Source organism: Equus asinus, chromosome 20, assembly GCF_041296235.1.
Source record: "Equus asinus isolate D_3611 breed Donkey chromosome 20, EquAss-T2T_v2, whole genome shotgun sequence".
Lineage (NCBI taxonomy): Eukaryota > Metazoa > Chordata > Mammalia > Perissodactyla > Equidae > Equus > Equus asinus.
In genome coordinates this window covers 44,440,111-44,461,256 of record NC_091809.1, presented here as the reverse complement: position 1 = coordinate 44,461,256, position 21,146 = coordinate 44,440,111, and the positions used below count along the sequence as shown (strand labels likewise).

Sequence of the window (21,146 nt, the reverse complement as noted above, 5' to 3'; positions counted from 1 at the left end):
TATATTAATACTGTGGTGTCATGAAGAAAGAGGACAGAGAAAAATGTTCTGATCCTATCTTCTCCTCAGGTCTCACTGGGACAGTCTCTTTGGGACCAGGACATGGTTTCTTCTTCTGATATGAAATGATCTCCAAGATATACAGTTAAGCAAAGAAAAAAAAAAAAAAACAAAAACGGCCAAGGTGGTGCAGACCAATGTCAGCAGAATGCTACTATTTATAGAAAAAATTAAAAAGGGGGCACCATATATATGTCTGCTTGTGTACGCACAGCCTGTCTCCAGAAGGAAATGGAAGAAGCTGGTCATAATGACTAAATACATTTATTTAAAAACAACAACTCATTCTTGGGTGTGGCAGCAGGAAGGGAGGAGGAGCAGAGAGAGGGAGATTATTGATAACATCTCTTACCACACTGCCCTACACCTGGCTCCACCCTTCGTGGGCCTGCAGCCTACTGAGGAGGCTCATTGTAAAAGGACAGGTACATGAACGCGGCCGAAGCCCCTGCTCATTAATTAGGAGATGAGAACATGCCGCATCCTGTTGGGATGGGATGTTCCAAACTGGGGAGGAGAGGAATAGCAAATCACAGCTCCCTGAGCAGAACTTCTTTCAATGTTCTTTGAAAACATTGATCAGAGCTTCCTCTGTCAGCATGAGAAGAATAAGAGAGAGGGAAAGTATGCAGATTTCAGGTCAAATGATGAGGTGAACAGTGTCTAGAGACACACAGCAGTTGACAGCTTCTTTCAGGAAGGAAGGAAACGAACATTTAACAAGCCAGCACTCTGTGCTGGGCACTGAGTTGGAAGCATTATGGACATTATCTCATTAAATCTTAATTAAAAGAAAATATATGGGAGGTATTACTGCTATTTTAAGGATAAGAAATGAGTTAGGTAACTTGCCCAAAGTCTCATAGATAGTGATGGAGCCAGGTCGCACCCCCAGATCTGTCAGGCTACAAAGTCCATTCTTTGTGTTACATCTTGTTCTAGGTTGTTCTAGGATAGTGACGCTGAGGGGAGATTCCTGAACTCTGTGGGAGGTTAAACCAGATTATCTCAGGTCCCTTCCAAATCTCAGAGTTCATGATGCTGTGAGGTCTCCAGGGCAAAACGAAAAGCTTCAGAGACTGAAGTTCAGCTTCTCTGGTCGTCTCAAGAGTCGATGGTCCACTCATGCATGAGGATGGGACGCCTGAAACAGGGTCGGTAGGGTCAAGCACTCTGCTGCCCTGAGCAAAAGCAGGAGGCTTTTAGGAAGGAAGAAATAAGGACTGGAAAATAGGCAGCCAAGTGGCTGTGTCTGCCACAGCAGGATCCAAGTGGAGTGTCCTTCTCATAGCCAGAGCACTCAAGCACGGCACCTTCAACCTGGCAATGCCAAAGAAACCTTGCCGGGGATGTACAACAGGGAAGGCAGGGCCTGGTGTCAGCAGCAGGGAGCTGTGGGAGCAGGGCAGAGCTACAGCTGGATGGTCCAGCAGGGTGGTCCAGAGGCCTTCCTGTGAAATGGGGGATGGAGTATAGATTTGGGATTAGGAAATCTTGAAGGAAGCTGAGCCTTGGTCTCTGAAGAGTCTGGGACCCAGCATCCTGGGAGAATCACCCAAGGTTGGAGAAGGGAGTGGAAATGGACATTTACAAGCTTCTGTTGCCTTTCAGGTCTCTCCGTCTGGGTCTCTGGGCCCCCTCTCTGTCCCTCCCGTCCACAGCACTATGCCTGGAACAGGTGAGCTTTAAAATGAGGTTTCCGAATAACATCACAATTCCTTTAAATAGTGGAATATTAGGACTGAAGATACCTACCTAAGTCAGCATTCCCTAACTGTATCTCAAAGGATATTAAAATCTGTGCTAGGAGAAAAAAACTTCCGTGATCTGTCCAGTAAGTTTGGGAAATGCTGAATAAGCAAAGTTTAAACAAGTGTTTGTTTTTTATTTTGTTTTAATTGTAGCACTTCTCAGCACCGAAGTACATTATACGTTCCTAAATGAGCTGTATGGAAGGCAGGATGTTCCAAAATAATTGTCTACAGAACTCAGCTTTTCAAAAAGTACCTACAGCATTTCAAAGAACTAGATAGGGTGACCATCGGTCTGGATATGCCTAGACAATCCCAGTGTCTGCCTCTTGTCCAGACATAATTATCAATAGCACTCCCTTCCACTCTTCAAAGTATCTTAGCTTGGATGGTAAAATATGTCACCATATCCATTGAATGCTGTGTAGGAAACTCAAATGTAAGAATTCAGTTTAATCCAAATCTGCCGTTTTTCAGGGGTCAAAAATGAGTTTCAGGGAAGTGAGGCAAGTTGCCACAGGCCACAAAGCTACTTAGTGAATGGCTGGGGACTGAGTCTCAGATCTCCTCACTCCTGGCTGTGCTCTGTCTAGGAGACCATGTATATTTTCCTTGTAGAGATGGGAGCACTAGAGAGGCTGGCAATCTTTAGTTATGCTCTCCGGTTCTCTTTTCCTCCCCAAGCACTTTTCTTTCTTTCCTCTTCTCTTCCTTTCCAAAGCTTCTTGTTCTTTTTCCTGTCCCGCCTGTTGGTCTGGGCTGCATATGCCCAGCCCAGGGTGTGTCCCATAGTAGGATGATTTTGGCATCTGTCCTTTTTGCATTTGGCAAGTGTTGGACTTGCAGAACCAGCCATGCCACTCTCCAAGGCCTGGGCTGAGGAAAGCATTTATGATGAGGGCCCCTCTGGGGCTAGGCATTGATGCTAACATGGTAGGAGGTGGATGATGAGTGGGAGTAGGGAGATAGTGAGATCCTTGGGGGATACAAGTCTGAAGGGCCATGTCATGAGGTCCCAGGACCCAGCTGCATTATTTTCCCCTTGTTTTTGCTTCTCTTCATCCTCAGCAACGTCATCCTGTTCCCCTGGGAACAACAGCAGCCCTTCGTCTCCTGGCTCAGGACTCCACGCCAGCAGCCCCACTGCATCTCAAAATAACTCCAAAGCAACAGTGAACTCCTCCTCCAGTTTTAACTCTTCAGGGTAAGATGGAGGGCAGAGTACAGCAATGTCCCAGAAGGGTGAAGGGGCATGGGAGAAGCTGTGTCTGGGTCAATACCTTGGGAAAGAAAGCTTGTCACTGGGTTGGAAAAGAGGAATGAGTTGACAGGGAGGGAACAGACAGAGAGCCAGACTGGACTTTATCCCTAGGGAGTGGGCTTTAAAAGAGAAGCTTCAGCCAGTGAGCAGTCCTGGCAAGGAGCTGATGTCAACAAAGCCAAAATTTCCATCCTCACTTTGAGGATGGAAATTTCCATACACTCCTGTCAGAAAGGGCCAGGTCCTTCCCTGGACTTAGGAGTGCTCCGCTTCATGCCAGCAACCCCATTCTTGGGTGTTGTGATGTGAGCCTGAGCTTTGAGTGTGGCTGGCACAGCGAGAGAGGGAAGTGAGGCTGCTCCCTATCCCACTCTCCCACCTGGGATGCAGTGGGAAAAGCAGCCTCTTGGGCCAAAGAATCTACTCTAAACAGTATTCTCAGAGCAGATGCCTTAGGAGATTCTTCCCTAATTCAGAGCAAAACAGAGACTTGAAAGTTAAGCAATAGATCAAAGCCCTGAGCTTGTAGAAAGAGATGAATCCACTTGTCCACTCAGCACGGTAACCAGCTCTTATTGGCCAATCGTTGCACGGCCCAAAAAGTTGGAGCTCCGCAACCATCCCCACCAAAAAAAGAGAGAAAACAATATAGTGTACATTTTAAAAAGTTGTTTTGAGATATAATTCACATATCGTAAAATTTACCATTTCAAAGTGTACAATTCAGTGGTTTTTAGTCTATTCACAAGGTTTTGCAACCATCACCATGATCTAATTCCAGAACATTTTCTCACTCCAGAAGGAAATCTGTTAGCCCTCACTGCCCATTCCCATCTTCCCTCATCACATTAGCAGCTTCGTGATTGACTCGTTTCCTTCTTCCTTCCAGATCTTGGTACCGATGGAATCACCCCACCTACCTCCACTGAGACCAAAAAGTTTCTCCTATTCCACCTGGCCCTGTATTCCCCACTGGAAGGAAGGGAAGCACACCTTCTCTGTATGGAAAGATTACTTTCAGAAGAGTGGCAGAGAATCTCCACTATCAATGAACCCAAATTCTTGCCTTCTTCAAGAGCAAGGACCTCTGGAGATCCAAACTGTGATTGAACCATGTGCTGACTCCTAGAGCTCTTGAAATATGTACCCCTCCTAGGAGTTTACCCTTTTCCTCCTCCTTATCTGTGCCCTTATCCTCTAGTTCTAAATATTTTAGATGGCTTCACTGTGGCCGTAGTCTTTCAGAGAAAGGACTTCTTACTATGATTCTCCAACTCATCTGTGGGCTTCTGGGGACAGCCATTTGCTTGGCATGCCAAACAACCAGGAGAGGAGACAATGCTTTTGACTCTGAACTTAGCCGCAATCTCCGAACTGATTCAAAAATCTGTGAGAAGATTTGAATCTGATGTCTCCACTAAAGCCTTGATGGTTTTCTCTGTTCAGCAGAGTTTTCTGACTGAATCTTCATTTCACCCCATTTTCCTTTTAGCCCAGCTCCCTTTTCTAGAACCAAATCCATCGATGATTGCGTTCTCCAAGTTCCCTCCTCTTTACAGAAGGCTGAGCCACCGTCAGTCCCTGGGCACATTTCTTTACCCACAGGTGCTCTTCTGTCTGCTACGTCTGGCCAGAGTTCAGCAGTGCTTCCTCCCTCTCTCCTTCCCTGTGTTTCCCCTCATCTTGTCCTCTCTTCCTTCTCCTGGCTGCAGAAGGAAGCACACAAAAGCCAAAATGCAACAATTATGCTGGCAAAATACCTGTATATAGCCCTTTCCTGTTTTTGCATTATGTTCTTCTCTCCTTCATGTGGAATTTTCCAGCAAAATGTTTAACTCAGGTGTGAATTTTGAGGACATCTCTGTAATATTTTATCTTCTTTTAAAAAAAAGAAAGGAAAAAATACCAAAGTGTGAAATACTGTGCTAGCTCCCACAGGAGTTCCCACGGGGGCTGGGAATCCTTGTTGACTTCTTGGGAACGTTATCTCTAATCTCCTTCTTTGTGGGCCAGTGTGTAGAGATGTAACATGAAGCCATTCCAGAAATGGTAACTTTTTTTAAAAAAAGACTGCATATCCAAGGAAATGTTGAGATTCAAAGGAATCTCTCTGTTTCTAAATAAATTTGTATAGTGATGGTGTAAACTATTCCACTATTGATAAGAAGAGGTCGAGATTGCTGTTCTGTGTCTTTTGTTGTGAGGGGGTGTGAGTGCATATAATGAAATGAGATGGGGAAAATGTTTCAAATTGGTGCAGTGAGTCTATTACTCCCCAAACTGATCCTAAAGATGACATACCTTAATACAGGGCTCTGAAGAGTTCAGACTTCTTACTCTTTTTGATTAAACTACCTTGAGGGCAGAGTAGGCAACAGATTGGCTCCTTTGGTAAGTGGGAGAATGGTAAATGTCTGAGGTCAAGTCATTCGGAGCCTTAGGTGGAGGCTGAGGCCGACAGCTCATATCTCGGATATGATGAAGGTCAATCATTCACTATTCACAATGGAAAGCAATAGATATTTATGGCAAAGGATAATTCAATAATCAAATCTATTTGGCTTTGGAATGCACCGTGACTTTGGGTGAGGGGACTGAGGGGCAAGGAAGCTTTCCTTGTGTTTTTCTTAGGTTAATAAAAATTTAAGTAGTTATCATTCCTGAGGTAAACACTGACATGTGGGAAAGTGAGACCCTTCAAAAATGTAATGGCTGATGGGGAAAAACTAAAATTGGGATTAAACATTGGGTGCAAATAATAATATCCAAATGGGAAACCTATACATAAAAAATCAAGAGTTAACTGTCCCTGATGTTTGAATGGGGCTTATAGTAAGACTAATATTTCATTTATCAAGTAGGAGAAGGCCTCCTGGTAGTGGTAACATTCTCAAGAAAAGAACTAGTTGAAAGGGGCTAGGTGTGTAGCAGAGACAGCAAGAGGAGGCTTCAGCAGTGATTTAAGTAAATCAAGGCACTACTCTGCCCCCATGAGCCCATCTGTGCATCTCTCTGCCTACATGCACATGCCTGTGTGCACTCCTCCTTGTATACTCCTCGGTGCCAGAGCTTACCCTTTCCTGCTGCAGTCCTGGCTACCTTGACATCCTGCTCAGGTGAGTGCTGAAAGTTGATCTCCTGCACTGTCCAGGACTCTGGTTTTCATTTGTTGCCTTTTGTTTAAACACAATTTTTTTTAGAGCAGTTTTAGGTTTACAACAAAATTGAGAGGAAAGTACAGAGATTTCCTGGGTACCTCCTATCTCCACACATGCATAGCGTCCCCCATTATCAACATTCTCCACTAAAGTGGTACATTTGTTACCACTGATGAACCTACAGTGACACATCATATCGCCCAAAGTCCATCGTTTACCGTAGAGTTCACTCTTGGTGTTCTACATTCTACAGATTTCGACAAAAGTATAACGACATATATCCATCATTACAATATCATACAGAATATTTTCATCGCCCTAAAATCCTCTGAGCTCTGCCTGTTCATCTCTCTCCCCACTACACCCTTGGCGACCAGTGATCTTTTTAGTGTCTCCATAGTTTTGCCTTTTCCAGAATGTCATATCATTGGAATCATATAGTATATAGTCACGTGCCACCTAATGATGTTTTGGTCAACAATGGACCGCATATATGATGATGGTCTCATAAGATTAGTACTACATAGCCTAGATATGTAGTACGCTATACCGTCTAGGTTTGGATAAGTGCACTCTATGATGTTTGCACAGCAACAATATCACCTAATGACCCATTTCTCAGAACGTATACCCATTGTTAAGTGATGCATGACTGTATAGCCTTTCTAGATTGGCTTATTTCACTTAGTGATATGCATTTAAGATTCCTCCATGTCTTTGCATGGCTTGATAGCTCATTTCTTTTCAGCATGAAATAATATTCTATTGTCTGCATGTACCACAGTATGTTTATCCATTCACCTACTGAAGGACATCTTGGGTGCTTCCAAGTTTTGGCAATTATGAATAAAGCTGCTATAAATATCTATGTGCAGGTTGTTGTGTGAATATAAATTTTCAGTTCCTTTGGCTAAATGACAAGAGGTGTGATTGCTGGATCATATGGTAAGAGTATATTTACTTTTGCAAGAAACTGCCAAACTGTCTTCCAAAGTGGCTGTACCATTGTGCATTCCTACCAGCAAGGTCTGAGAGTTCCTGTTGCTCCACACCCTCGATAGCATTTGTTGTTGTCAGTGTTCTGGATTCTGGCCATTCTAATAGGTTTGTAGTGGTATCTCATTGTTATTTTAATTTGCATTTCCCTGATGACATATGATGTGGGACATCTTTTCACATACTTATTTACCATCTCTATATCTTCTTTGGTGAGGAATCCATTAAGGTCTTTGGCCCATCTTTCAATCAGGTTGTTTGTTTTCTTACTGTTGAGTTTTAAGAGTTCTTGTATATTTTGGATAACTATCCTTTATCAGATGTGTCTTTTGCAAATATTTTCTCCTAGTCTGACTTCTCTTCTATTTCTCTTGATCTTGTGTTTTGCAGAGCATAAGTTTTCCATTTTAATGAAGTCCAGCTTATCAATTATCTCTTTCATGGATTGTGTCTTCGGTGTTGTATCTAAAAAAGGCATCACCAAACCCAGAATCATCTATGTTTTCTCCTATGTTTTCTTCTGGGAGTTTTATAGTTTTGCATTTTAGCTTTAGGTCTATGATTCATTTTGAGTTCATTTTTGTGCAGGGTATACGGTCTGTATCGAGATTCATTTTTTTGCATGTGGTTGTCCAGTTGTGCCAGCACCATTTATGAAGAGACTATCTTTTCTCCATCATGTTGCCTTAGCTCCTATGTCAAAGATCAGTTGACTATATTTATAGGGGTCTATTTTTGGGATCTCTATTTGACTAGGTTCTTAAGAAAGAAAGAAACAGAATTGTAGCCTAACTGCTTAGCCTCCAGTAGCTTCCATTGTCCATTGACTCGGACAGTTGCTGAATAGAGTCAAATCTGAAAGTGAGTACCAACTTACTTTTCATGTCTGCGTGATTCCATAAAACTTATAATTCCAATGAAGTTTAAGCGAAACTTGATTAGCTTCTTCAGCACCTAATCAGGCACATGAGCATCTAATGGCAACAACCAGTCATTGTCCAGGGGGTCAGAAAGGAGAAAATGATCGTTACTGCGGCTTTTCAAACTTTGTTTCATACTTCGATCTTTAGTTGACTCAAGACAGGTGGGCCCAGCTGTAGGCTCCTAATGCCAAGGACTTTTGGTCCAACCCTAAGAATTGGCTTGGTCCCAGGACTCAAATTAGGAATCCTGCCCTGAGTCCCCAGGTGTCTGGCCTCTGTGCCTCTCCCCCCGTGCACTCTAAATGCTCATGTCATATCTCATGTACTGCATTTGTTGACTCTTCTGCTTCTCCCACTTGACTGAGGTGAGCTCCTTGTAGTTGAGGTTGTCTCTTTTTCTCCATTTCCCCATCACTAGCATTGTGACTAGTACGTAATAGGCAATTAAGATTTTTAAAAACTGAATTCCTTTTTTACCCCTAAAGAATTTCTAATGCCCTTCACTGAGATTAGGAGCTGTGCACACAGAAAAATACAGTACGCATCCATAGGACATTCTAGATGAGTGGAGGCAGCATATCTTGCTGGTTAAGAGCACGGCCTCCAGAGCCATATTGCCTGAGTTCATAACCAAATCTGCTTCCTACTAATCATGGCACCTTGAGGGAGTTCCTTGACTGCTCTGTGCCTCAGGTTCTCCTCTGTAAAATGGGCATAACAATGAAATCCATCTCACAGAGTTATTGTGAGAATGAAATGAGTTAGTATATGTAAAGCGCCTAGAACAATGCCTGGCACATTAATAAGTGTTATCTGTTATTATTGTGATTATGATTATCATTGTCATTGTTATTAAACTAAATTGGTGGGGAGTTTCCTATCCCCTGCTCTCCCTAACAGCCCAGAACTTTTCTGGGAGATGCCACTGTTGCCAACGATCTGATAAGATGGAACAAGGACTGTGGCCAAAGATATATAAATAAATAAAATTTAATCCCAGATAATGAAGCTTGAACCTGGAATCCCATTCACCCTACGATAAAGGCCAATAACAGCTCCACTGGGAGAACTGGCGCCTTCCGTTACCCCCTCAGCCTTTAGACTCCTGAGGCCTCTAATACTCTGTTCTTTCCTGGGAAATGATGACAGCAAAAAGAAAGTTCCAGATTCACATACTAGAAGAAAAAAATACTGCAACAAAAACCAGGGGGGAAAGGATTGAAATTTGCATACTATCCCTTTAGTGAGATGGATCTTTCCATGTTTTTTTTCTTCAGGCTATCATTACCTCTTATCTGGTCCATTCCAACCCACTTGTAACAGGCTGTCTTCTCCAATTCATCTTAAACTGCTTTTAGTTGAGTGTATGACAGGGATTCTCAACCCTGGTTGCACATTGGAACCACCTGGGGAACTTTAATAAAGGTTAATACCCACACAGAGTTTGATTTCCTTTGTCTAGGGTGTGTCTGGGCATTGGGAGACTTAAAAGCTCCTCAGGTGATGGTATAGTGCTACCTGGGTTGAGAACCACTGCCCAGATGCTCATACAAATCACTGGGGACCTTGTTAAAATGCAGATTCTGATTCAGAAGGTCTGGGGTTAGGGTCTGAGATTCTGTGTTTCTAACAAACTCTCAGGTGATGCAGATTTTTCTGGTCCACGGACTACGCTTTGAGTAGCAACGGCTTGGAGAAGGTGACAAAATTATTCCCTTGCCCAATAACATTGTAGGTTTCCTGTTATCCACATAATAAGAGGCCTCGGCCTGGCATCTTAGGCTGGTATCAGTCATTTAGGGGCCTCTACCAGCAGTGGTTCTCAAATGTGACTGATCATCTGAAGGACCCCTGGGCAGGTTTTAAAAGATACAGATTCCTGGGACCCACACCAGGCCTACTAAATATAATCTTCAAGGTGGAGCCTGCACAAGGGTATTTTGAAAAAACTTACCAAGTGGTATAGATGATCAATGAGGTTTAAGAGCCAAAATATGCTTCTGATATACTTTTCTGGACTCACTTCCCATTCATTCAATCAGCAAATATTTATTGTACCTGCCTCTTATCAAGTACTAGGAAAACAAAGATGAAAACAGTGTGATCCTTACTGTTGAAGGATTGAAAAGACAAATGACCCAAACTAGACTACTTACTATTCCCCAGACATGGCTTAAACACTCACATCTCTGTGCAAAGTCTTCTCTTTTACGACTGTCTGGGCCCCCCAGCACCCCATCATTGCCTGTCTGGATCAACCAAGCCAGATGCCCTCTTTTTTTTTTTTTTTCCTTTTTCTCCCCAAAGCCCCCCGGTACATAGTTGTGTATTCTTCGTTGTGGGTTCTTCTAGTTGTGGCACGTGGGACGCTGCCTCAGCGTGGTCTGATGAGCAGTGCCATGTCCGCGCCCAGGATTCGAACTAACGAAACACTGGGCCGCCTGCTGCGGAGTGCGCGAACTTAACCACTCGGCCACGGGGCCAGCCCCAAGCCAGATGCCCTCTTAACCCCCTTTGAGCCTCCAGACATATGCTTGGTCATCTCTTCGAACTTACTTTCCTTGGTATTAAAATAGATCCAGAGAGGAGAAAGGATTTACCCAAAGTAACATAACAACAATAATTAACATTTATATAGTCACTTCCATGTGCCAGACGTTGTTCTAAGCACTTTACACATATGAAGTGTGTAAAATTCTTACAATAACCTTAGGAGATAAGTCTTATTAATATTTTCATTCTACAAATGAGAAAACTGAAGCACAGAAAAGTTAAAACTTGCCCAGTAACCAAACCAGGTTTATTCTTAAGCCGTATACTACTCTACTGTCAAGTTGGTGACAGGGCTGAAATGATGAGTAACTTCTAATTCCCAGGCCTGAGGCTTTTCCTGGGAATTAGTTATTTGTGTGCTTGTTTCACAATTTAGGCTCAAGCATGAGGGGCAGGGACTATGTCTTACATCTCTCACAGTGCCTAGTAGGAGTGAGGCTCTTAGTGGGTGCTCAACAACCGGTATTGGATGGGCTGTCTCCTGGTGGTGGTGGGGGGGGGGGTATGGATAATTACTCAAACAGAGAATAACAAACAAACAAGGACAACAGCCTGCAGATCTCACGTCACCAGTAGATCACACGGACACACACACACACACACACACACACACACACACACTGAGCCCTGCGCGAAGGAGAACCCTCCGTCTCCCTTAGGAACCTTGCCTCGTCCAGCTCCGGCTCTGCGCTCCGTCCTCCCAGCCACCAGGTGCCCCCAGACCCCCGGCTCCTCCTCCTCCTCCACCGTCAGAGCCTCATCCTCTCTCCCTCTTTCCGCTGCTTCCTGCTCGCGGGATCCGGGCCCCAAGCTTAGGGGCCCAAGCGCCCGAGGCTTCCCGGGGCGCTCGGCCAGGTAACCGCGCGGCGCGAACCGCCCAGCTCCCGCGGCCGGGCTGGGCTCCGGACCTGCCGGCCCGCTGGTGGGGAAGGAGGCGGGCGGATGGTCTGGCTTCCGAGGGGACCGGGCCTCCTCCTGTCTTGGGAGCGGGAGGCCTGTCTGCGCCAGGCTCGGCGCCCGCACGGATGCCCGCACAGCGGCCGGGCTCAGGTGTGCCCGAGCCGGGCTTGGCCACAGCCCGCAGGCCGGTGCAGGGGAGATGCGCTCGCCATGCTTGCGAGCCGCCTGAGGTTGCTGCTCGCCCCAGCCACGCCTGCTCCGAGGCCGAGAGCCAGGTGGGCCCGCCCCGCGCTCCTCCTCCCGAATCTGGCCCTGGAACGGGAGGAGCGAGGCCCGGAGCCTTGGAATTCTGAGCTGGAATGGCCATCTAAATACCCTGCCATTCCTTTACCCTGGAGTAAAAAGCCGAAACCCAGAGATGGAGTGACTTTCCCAAGGTCACAGAGTTGTATCTTCCATTTACAAATGTCTCTTCTTTTATTGAAATGTTTGTAAATGGACTACTGTTTCCTCTGTTCTGCCAGGGAATTAGGATTCAGGGAAGAGGACTCTAAAAATACTAATCGGCATATCCAAATGAGCTGATCCGCATTACTGGCCAGTGACCCTGGCCTTTGAAAGGAAATGAGGGAGGACTGTTCTTTTCACTCTGGGTACTTTGTATTTCTGGCCCTTGCTCTGAAAACTGGCCTAGACGTTTTACAAAACTTATCTCGGAACTGCTTGTTAGAACTGGACTGGATTATAGAATTTTTCAACCCTCTTTCCTTTTCTTCTTTTTTTTTCAATTGAGGTGATTTGCCGGCACTCTTATGGCTGGTTAGGGGCAGAGACAGAATAGGAACTCGTCTATGATTGACGTCTACTGTTCTCTTGACTACAAATCTGATTTCAGATGAGCTGTACAGAACTTGACCTTCATCAAGCCCTCTCTGGATAGCATTCTTGGGAGTGGCTTGTGTATTGAGTGTGTTGGTCCACAGATACTATTTCACTTGTCAGAATAGGGTTAAGCAGTGTAGCCATGCGGAAGATTCTTGCTGAGATGAGACAGATATCTGAAATGTTTTTGACTGTTTCATTCCTCCTTTCAATAGAGGGGCTAATGAATAGTAATAACAGCATCTTAGTTATTTTTTAGTCCTGTATGACTAAATTGACTCAGTCACGATAGTTCTTATCCTGATATATTTGTCACCCTTAAAAATTTCGAAGTGTAGCTTTGTGACTTTGTTTCATTTTTAACTGAATAATTGCCTTAAAGATATTTTTGTATCTCAACAAAAACTCTCCTTTTGTACTTCAAATCCTTCTGCTTCCCTCTTGGTAAATCTCTGAGTTGGATTTCAGAACTGAATAGGACTAGGATTTTATTTTACTTTTTTCCTTCCAAGATATCTGGAGTCTTTGTTTAGTGCTATATTTAGGTTTACCTCAACTTTCGATGTTGCTGATAAACCTGTGACCCACATCCAAACACCACTTGAGTTCAGTATCAGCTTAAAACCACATGAAACTGCCATGTGTCATATGACCTATCGAGTTGAGACCACAAGTGGTGGCGGTATTTTTTTCATGAGAGCTTCTTATTGGGACTCTTGAAATGTGAACACATTATCTAATACATGTATTATATTACTTGTGTATCATTTTCCAAGGTCAGTCATCACTGGCTGGTTATGATTGACATTTACTCATCGTAACCACATGTTATATTAGACAGTCTACTAACTCAGAAGGCAGGTCTGGTTTTCAGTTTACAGCTTTTAATGGCTGCCAACATGTTATCTCTAAGGAACACGGAGTCAGAAATACAGCCACACTTAAACAGAAGATTCTTGACTATGCAGATAAGGAAGAAGGGTTTCAGCGAAGGCAATATTTTTATACTATTCTAGAGTAGAAATGAAGATTATACACAAATTGACCCAATGCTGTTTTCTTAGGGTGCCTCCTTTGTTTTTCTGGTTTCGGTCTTTTCATCATAGGATGGCATTAGCTCTGTGTCTGCAGGTGCTGTGCAGCCTGGGGGGCTGGCTCTCGCTCTACATTTCTCTCTGCCGCCTGACTAAGCACCGAAGCTATGAGTGGAGCTGCCGCCTGGTTACCTTCACCCATGGAGTCCTCTCTATAGGCCTCTCTGCTTATATTGGCTTCATTGATGGCCCTTGGCCTTTTACCCACCCAGGTAGGTGGGAGACAGTAGAGGATTTTCCCTTAGGGATTCATCATTTGGGGGGTAGTCTTAGAAAGATGGGACTTTTTCACAGAATTTGTACAGTATTGAAGAATAATTAGCATTATAATTTGTACTGGGAGTCTTCATTCGTCTTCAGTGTTAACTCTGATATTGTGTATGTCACCTATGGTTTCTGTTTTCATAACTCTCTACTTTTAAAACAAATTTTAAGTGCTTGTTTCAATTTAATTGATCGGAATGTACAAGTAAAGCCAATATCAACATCCACCGTCGCCCCCAAATAGACTGTATTGTATATACTTTTTGGTAACCTGCAATTTTTACTTGATTGTATATTCGAAGGACATCATCTTTCCATGTCTGTGTATATAGCTGTCCTTTTTAATTGTTACGTAACACTGTGTTGTATGCATTTACCATCAAATAGATGATGGTAAGCAATGCCTCATTATCTGGGCCAGTTATATTAATTTTTAAGCTGCTAGATGTATGCATGCTACTTCCTTAGAGTACAAAAATCATATCCCCTGTATTAGTTTGTTGGGGCTGCCATTACAAAATACTACAGACTGGGTAGCTTAAACAACAGAAATTTATTTTCTTACAATTCAGGAGGCTAGAAATTCAACATCAAGGTGTTGGCCAATTTTGTTTCTTCTGAGGCTTCGCTCCTTTGCTTGCAGATGGCTACCTTCTTGCTGTGTCCTCACATGGTCTTCCCTTCGTGTGTGTCTGTGTCCTAATCTCCTAGTTTTATAAAGACACCAGTCACATGGTATTAGTGCCCACCCTGATGACCCCATTTTAACTTAATTACCTCTTTAAAGGTCCTATCCCCAAATAGAGTTATATTCTGAGGTACCGGACTTAGGGCTTCAATTTTGAGGGGCCAGAATTCAGTTCCCAAGTCTCTAGAATATGATTGTTTTTCAATTCCTTAGATTCTGTTTTTAAAAAAATTTCCTTGGATTCACACATTGAGCTTCTGAGTTTTCCCCCAAACTGTCAAACTGATATGAAAGTAACTCTTAGGCTTTAAGTTTTATATGATGGCTTCTAATGGATTCAAACATGTCAGGTCCTTGCACGCTATTGGCTTGGACACGGGAACACACTAACTTCTGGGGTTCTTTCCAGAGTCCAGTTTCAAGATCAGTTAGGACCACGAGTGCCCAATAATCCAATCCATTAAGCTAAGAAATTAATCTGACACCCAGGACAGCATAACTAAAAGAATCTGGAAACAGACCTTTAGCTGGTAAAAAAAAGTAAAATAAAGTAAAAGAGGGAAGCCATGTAGGATTTTAACTGAAAGAACAAAATAACTCTATTTTATGCTGCTGCACAGAAAGGACGCTGAGATAATTGCTGATGCTTGAATCACTCATTGAGATCTGATTCATCAGAACATTTCCTGGGGCCTGTAACGTTGTTTGCTTTGAGAAAGACCAAGTTTTTAGATTTTAGTCTTTCTTTCGTTGTCATTAAAAAGCAATGTTCCTGCCATTGTTTTTGCTTTCAGTGATTCAAAAAGGTTTGAGAGACGACAACATAGGATCCCTCTCCAAGGTAGCACAATTGCCAGTCGCTCAATTTGCTTCTATCTTGGTTTATTTCAGGCTCACCTAATACACCTCTCCAAGTGCACGTTCTGTGTCTCACCTTGGGCTACTTCATCTTCGACTTGGGCTGGTGCATCTACTTCCAGTCTGAGGGTGCCCTGATGCTGGCTCACCACACACTGAGTATCTTGGGCATCATCATGGCCCTGGTGCTTGGAGAGTCAGGCACAGAGGTCAATGCAGTCCTCTTTGGAAGTGAGATTACCAACCCCTTGCTGCAGATGCGCTGGTTTCTCCGTGAAACAGGGCACTACCACAGTTTCACTGGAGATGTGGTGGACTTCCTCTTTGTGGCTCTGTTCACCGGAGTGAGGATTGGCGTAGGAGCTCGCCTCCTTTACTGTGAAATGGTCTCACCCAAGCCCAAGTGGTTTGTAAAGGCTGGGGGAGTAGCGATGTATGCTGTGTCTTGGTGTTTCATGGTTAGCATCTGGCGCTTTGCATGGAGGAAAAGCATCAAGAAGTACCATGCCTGGAGAAGCAGGCGAAGTGAGGAGTGGCAGCGAAAACGTAATGGACATGTCAAGACGCACTCGCCAAGGCTTGCTCCAGATAATGGATTGGGTTAAGTCAGCCGTGGGAACCAGGTTGGAAATATGGCTGTTACGGAATCATGCTTATAACAAACTTAGGTTTCTAAAAAGGGCTAAATGTCTTGATCAGTTTGGTTGGTCTTCGAGTGCGGCACATACCAGTATTAAAACACTAACTTCTACCATCGCACAGTTGTAGAAAGTGTGACTCCTCCTCAGTGGTAGTTGTGCATCAGTCAGAACTGTGAGGTGAGCACTGCTGCATCCCTTTTAGTCTGTGGTGACCCTGGGTCTTCTCGTCGCTAGGAGGCTGGATGGTCAGACAGCTTAGAAAGGAACTCGAAAAAGATTACTGCTCTTTCTTCCTTATTCCTTTGAGAAGTGACTCCTTCAACACTTTCCATGTAGCAATTTATAATAATTCACCCCATTTACTAAAAAGGGAGGAACTTCCAGGAAGAAGAATGCCTTTGACATTCTGACCATTAGATCAGGGGATTGAATCTGCTTAAACGAAGGGGACAGAGGATGAGAGAAGGATGGGGGTGAAGCTGTGGCAGTGGTGATGGGTTACTTACTGAGCATCCCTGTACCAACTGCATCTGGGGTCCCCACGACCACCCTCAGGTTCGCTAGGAGGACTCAGGAGACTCAGTACATAGTAGTACTCATTGCTTTATTATAGAGGAAGGATACAAAAACAGATCAGAAAAGAGAAGAAGCACCTGGGGCAGAGTACAGGGAAACCAGGCCCAAGCTTCTGGAGCCCTCTCCCAGTGGGATCACATAGGACGTGCTTAATTCTTCTAGCAACGATTTCCGACAATAGGTGTGAAATGCCCACCAAGGAAGCTCATTAGAGACTCAGTGCCCAAGGTTTTTATTGGGGGCTGGTCATGTAGGCAGCCTTTGCCTGGTGGGTAGCAAAATTCCTGACTCCCAACAGGAAAGCAGGTATTCAGCATAAACCATATTTGCACAAACAGTTTAGGCACAGTGAGCCAGTCTTATCAGTTAAGGGTGGGAGCTCTCCCGAAATCTAAGCTCCCAGATGCCAGCCAAGGGCCAGCCTTGCAAGCAGCCTTTCCAAGGAGAGCAGTTCAGTCCTGCCATGTTAACTCTTTCTGCACAAAAACCATAGAGCCAGGGCTTTGGATGAGAGATGAATGAGGTGTGGGCAGATTTACCGAGTCCTGTTGTACGGGTTCTGCCCAACTGGAAAAACCATGCCAGTTCTCAGGGCTTTGTGCATTAATCTCGTAGGCATGAGAGGCTGTGACTAAATTCCATAGGGATTTACCCTGTGGATTCCACTGAGCTTGAGATGACAGTTCAGGTTTCAGCTCTGCTGTGCACACTGCAGGCTAGACCCAGAGAACCAAAGTGTGTCCTGGCCTCAGGGGGATGAGGCTAATTTTTTTGCATTTCGGATACATTCCCTTTTAGTCCTCTTACAACTTTTTCTCGGAAAAAGGTGCCAGTGTCTATGGACAGAATGTTATGACAAGGCCAGTCTTGGAAGGAAAAAATATTTTTTAGTATGATAGTCTCTAATCTCACCTAGGAAAAGCAAGAGTGTAAGCACAGAACAAGGGGATAGGAATCAAGAATTCCTGGGCTCTTTTAACTAATATTGCTACTCACTTGCCAGATCATTTGGGCAGGTCGCTTGTTTACTCTATGCCTCAGTTTAAACCCTGTTGTGAATGAATGAAACACCCCATTGTGTATTTCATAGAGGCAATATGTGGCATTTTATTAAGGGAGGTCTTTAACGTAGGGCTTTTATGAAAAAATGAAGTACTTATTTATTTATATATTTGTTGTTTACTTATTTATTTGACTATGTTATTGAGGCCCATGGTGACTGATTAGCTCAGTTGGTGAGCCAGTGTATGGGGTTCTTGAAGTCAAGGCTGAAGGTCAGTAGGAAGTGTGAGCCCATCCTATGGTGACTGGTAATCCCAACCTAATGAGTGGTCTTGAAAATGGATATCATTGGCCAGGCATGACGGAGTGGTTGGAACCATGTAAAGTCATCATTGCTCTGGGAAAAGCAACTTGAAAAGGCATGTTGACAGTGAGTCTTCTCAAATGACTGTCATTTGGTTAAAGAGTTTTGCTGGCCATGGAAATAATCTGACAGTAGCATCTCTATCTCTTTTTGTCTACGATCAGTATCCCTAAAATGCTGGTTAGGTTCCTTCCAACAAATTTGTGGTCAAAGTAGGATGCCGGGGAATGCTGATTTTAGCAAAAGCCTAGTAAAAAAGAGTGGCTTGGCGCATGAGCTTAAAAAAAAAAAAAAGAAAAAGGAAAAGCTGGCTCTTGAATTTGGGCACAGGGTAACCTGTTCCATACCAGCCAAATGAATAGGCTTAATCTGGTACCAATTCTTTCTCCTTACTCTTCAGAAATGAAGGGATTGCAGATCTTGCTGTTGTGGGGTACTCTCATGGGAATGTATGTAGTTTTTTTGAATTTTGAGAAACCTAAATAATGCTAAGGGAAAGAGATTTCCTCATTTCAGCTATTCTTGATGTTGCAGCTAATACCTATGAAGGAAACTCTCTGAGGGAGAAATGAGAAATAAAGATGACTCAGCAGTTAAGATGCTGAGTTTTTACATCACAGGTAAATGAAGGGCTAATTCACTTGTGTGGTCAGAGCAAGTGCAGGACTCATTTGCATTTGGATTACTATGTAATAATTACTAACACTGCTCAAGAAGGATTTATATTTCAGTAAGATTTGTACTAAATTTTATAAAAATAAACAACTTTTTATCAACCCAGAGTCTGCCTTTATATCTTTGTTGTGGTTTTTGCAAGAAGTAAAAAAAAAAAAAAATGTCTTTCGGCCTGTAGAAATGTTGACCCATATTTATACATATCAGTGAAATAACTCTTATCTGCTGCTTGTCATCAACCATTCCTACCATTCTTTACTTTTAGGAGCAATAATCGACATACAGAAAACAGTTTGCCAAAAGAGAGAGGAAGAACTTAATTTCTTTCTTATTTGGCCACCTGTGGGCAGCTGCCTTGAAAATGATGATGTTGAGTGGGCTCCATGAAGACAGGGCCTTCGACTTTCTTCGGGACTGTACTTCCAACGCCTAGAACAGTGTCAGGAGAGTAGGTGCTCAATAAGCACGTTGAAAGAATGGATGAGGGGAGGGGAATGTGGGTTAGAATAACCCCCACTGGAAAACCTCCTCAAAGAGCAGGCACGGTGGTTTGTGTCACCAATTTCATTTTTCTAGGCCAAGAACTAATGACCCTGGGGAGTGTGTTCTACCTAGATTAGTGTGACTTTTCTGAAGGCATTCTTCAGATAGAGACTTTAGAACAGTCTAGAGCTTCCAACAGCTGTAAAGAGGCTTTCAGGGACATTTTCCTGTTAGCGCTTTGTGGGTGAATATAGAGGTTTTCATCATTAAGAAAAAAATAGTTCTGGAATGAACCACTGGCTTAATTAAATCCTTTGCTTACCGTCTTCTGAAGCTTTCCCACAGCAAATGCCTTCTTTGCTCACAGCTAGAACTTTGGGTCTGTTTAAGTTTGGAAAGATCTTGAAAGCAGTGTGCCAAGAGGTTTTGTATGCAAGGAAGAGAAGGTGAATTAGGAAACTTTCCCAGTTTGTTTTATTTCTGAAGCTCAAGTAGTGAGGCAGTCTTGAAGGGAAGAGGGGAACCCATTTTTAAAATGCATAATTTGATGAGTCACTGGGTCCAATTAATTTGATAGCTACACTGTACAATTATTAGAATAGGGCAAAAAAGATATTTTATGTTTAAGAAAGATACGTTTGGAGATAAGGTTGCATTTTGGTCATTGTATATATAGATGGAGGGAGCTCTTTCCAGTTATATGTAGAAAATAATTTAATGAAGAGTTTTTCAGGACAGAATTATCATGTTAGGGTACACCAGCAGGTGGCAATGTGTCCTGGTCTGATCATTAGGAAAGTGGCCCGGAACCCTAATCTGCTTCTGTTCTTTCCCAAAATAAACATTACAAAATTAGCTGGCTGTGTCCTGGACTTACAAAAATCAAACAATAAAGAGTCATCTTTGGCCTCTGTTTATCTTATCCTTTTTTTACCCTGTTCTAACGTCAGCCTTAGCTCATGCATCTATTCAGGGACCATGATCCTTTCATGAACTGTTGTAGATTGACTTCTATAAACAGCATTGTTAAGAGTTCATTGTAATTGTTTCCCCTCTCCACATCCCCTGAGACTTACATTTGCGTTGCCACTTGATTGCCACAAAAAAGGCTGAAGACCACCAATTCAGGTTTAAACTCAAAAGTCTGAAAATACTTGGATAAAGGGACAGCCGCTTTAGACCTGGAAGGTTGGAACTGAAGAACTAAATTGCACATTGTGCTTAAACTGCTACACTAGCAAATTATGCAATCATAAAACTAGACAGATATCTAAATCTATCTACGCGGTAGGAAAGAAACTGAAAAAATATTTGGGAACTCTTCAAAGAGAACTGTAATGCCATGTATCGGATAAAGACTGTATTTTCTGCTCCCATTTCTTTCCACAGGCAAGCTTAAGTCGCTGTGGAAGGCATCATGCTTTCTCATCTGGCAAATAATGCATTTCATTTTGCCAAAGCAGAAGCAGCCTAAAAGCAGTATTATCCCAAGCAATCGCGGCTCCAATTCCCAAACTCTTTCTCCCCAGCCCTACACAGCCCTGTCCTCCGACCCTCCCCAGGCAACCAGGCAGTGTGCGTGGCGGCCTCGGTCCCGGAACGAGGCCAGCAGGTGCCCCAGGTGAGCGGCCAAGGCCCAAACGGCTCTTTGCTGGGGTTTGCTTCGGAAGAGAGGGGCAGTGTCCGGGACCCTGGACCTAAGCTCGCTTCCATCGGTCAAAAGCAGCCTATACATGTTACCAGGAAATCGGAACAAGTACACTCCCTCAAGGAATAAGTTTCTAGGACAAGGGGTCGGGTGTTTTCCAAAGAGACTCTCAGCCCGAAATCCTCGAGATTGGGGGCGCGCTCTGGCGGCCTCCGGTTAAAGCTGCGTTAGTACACTCTAGACTCCAAACTACAGACACGCAGCTTTCCCAGGGCCCCGGGGGCGACGGTGGGTTGCCTGAAGAAACTCCCGGGGTCCCACCGTCCCACCTCCCTCCGCGCGGCAGAACTACTTTTCCGCTCCCCCCAC

The 21,146-nt window shown here is 43.8% G+C and overlaps 2 protein-coding genes across 6 annotated transcripts in view; both read left to right on the top strand.

Moving 5' to 3' along the window:
* POU2F3 (POU class 2 homeobox 3) overlaps positions 1–7,568 on the top strand; it is a 74,215-nt gene extending 66,647 nt beyond the window's left edge. The window contains exons 11-13 of one of the 2 annotated variants that reach the window (XM_070490077.1): positions 1,672–1,738; positions 2,880–3,015; positions 3,962–7,568. In XM_070490077.1, coding sequence (XP_070346178.1) covers positions 1,672–1,738; positions 2,880–3,015; positions 3,962–4,001 — 243 coding nt within the window. In that variant the 3' untranslated portion in view covers positions 4,002–7,568. The remainder of the gene's footprint in view (positions 1–1,671; positions 1,739–2,879; positions 3,016–3,961) is intronic. The other variant, XM_014855705.3, reaches the window with a different exon arrangement.
* A 3,697-nt stretch (positions 7,569–11,265) lies between these two features.
* Positions 11,266–18,747, top strand: TLCD5 (TLC domain containing 5). 4 transcript variants are annotated; one of them, XM_014855709.3, is made up of 3 exons: positions 11,266–11,557; positions 13,591–13,790; positions 15,422–18,747. In XM_014855709.3, exons 2-3 carry the CDS (start codon positions 13,592–13,594, stop codon positions 15,991–15,993), a joined length of 771 nt encoding a protein of 256 aa, XP_014711195.1. In that variant the 5' UTR covers positions 11,266–11,557; position 13,591; the 3' UTR covers positions 15,994–18,747. The 4 variants fall into 4 exon arrangements, with proteins under 4 accessions (XP_014711195.1, XP_014711196.1, XP_070346176.1 ...); XM_070490075.1 differs by having other exon boundaries at positions 11,510–11,557; positions 13,602–13,790; XM_070490074.1 differs by having other exon boundaries at positions 11,541–11,877.
* The last annotated feature ends 2,399 nt before the right edge of the window (positions 18,748–21,146 follow it).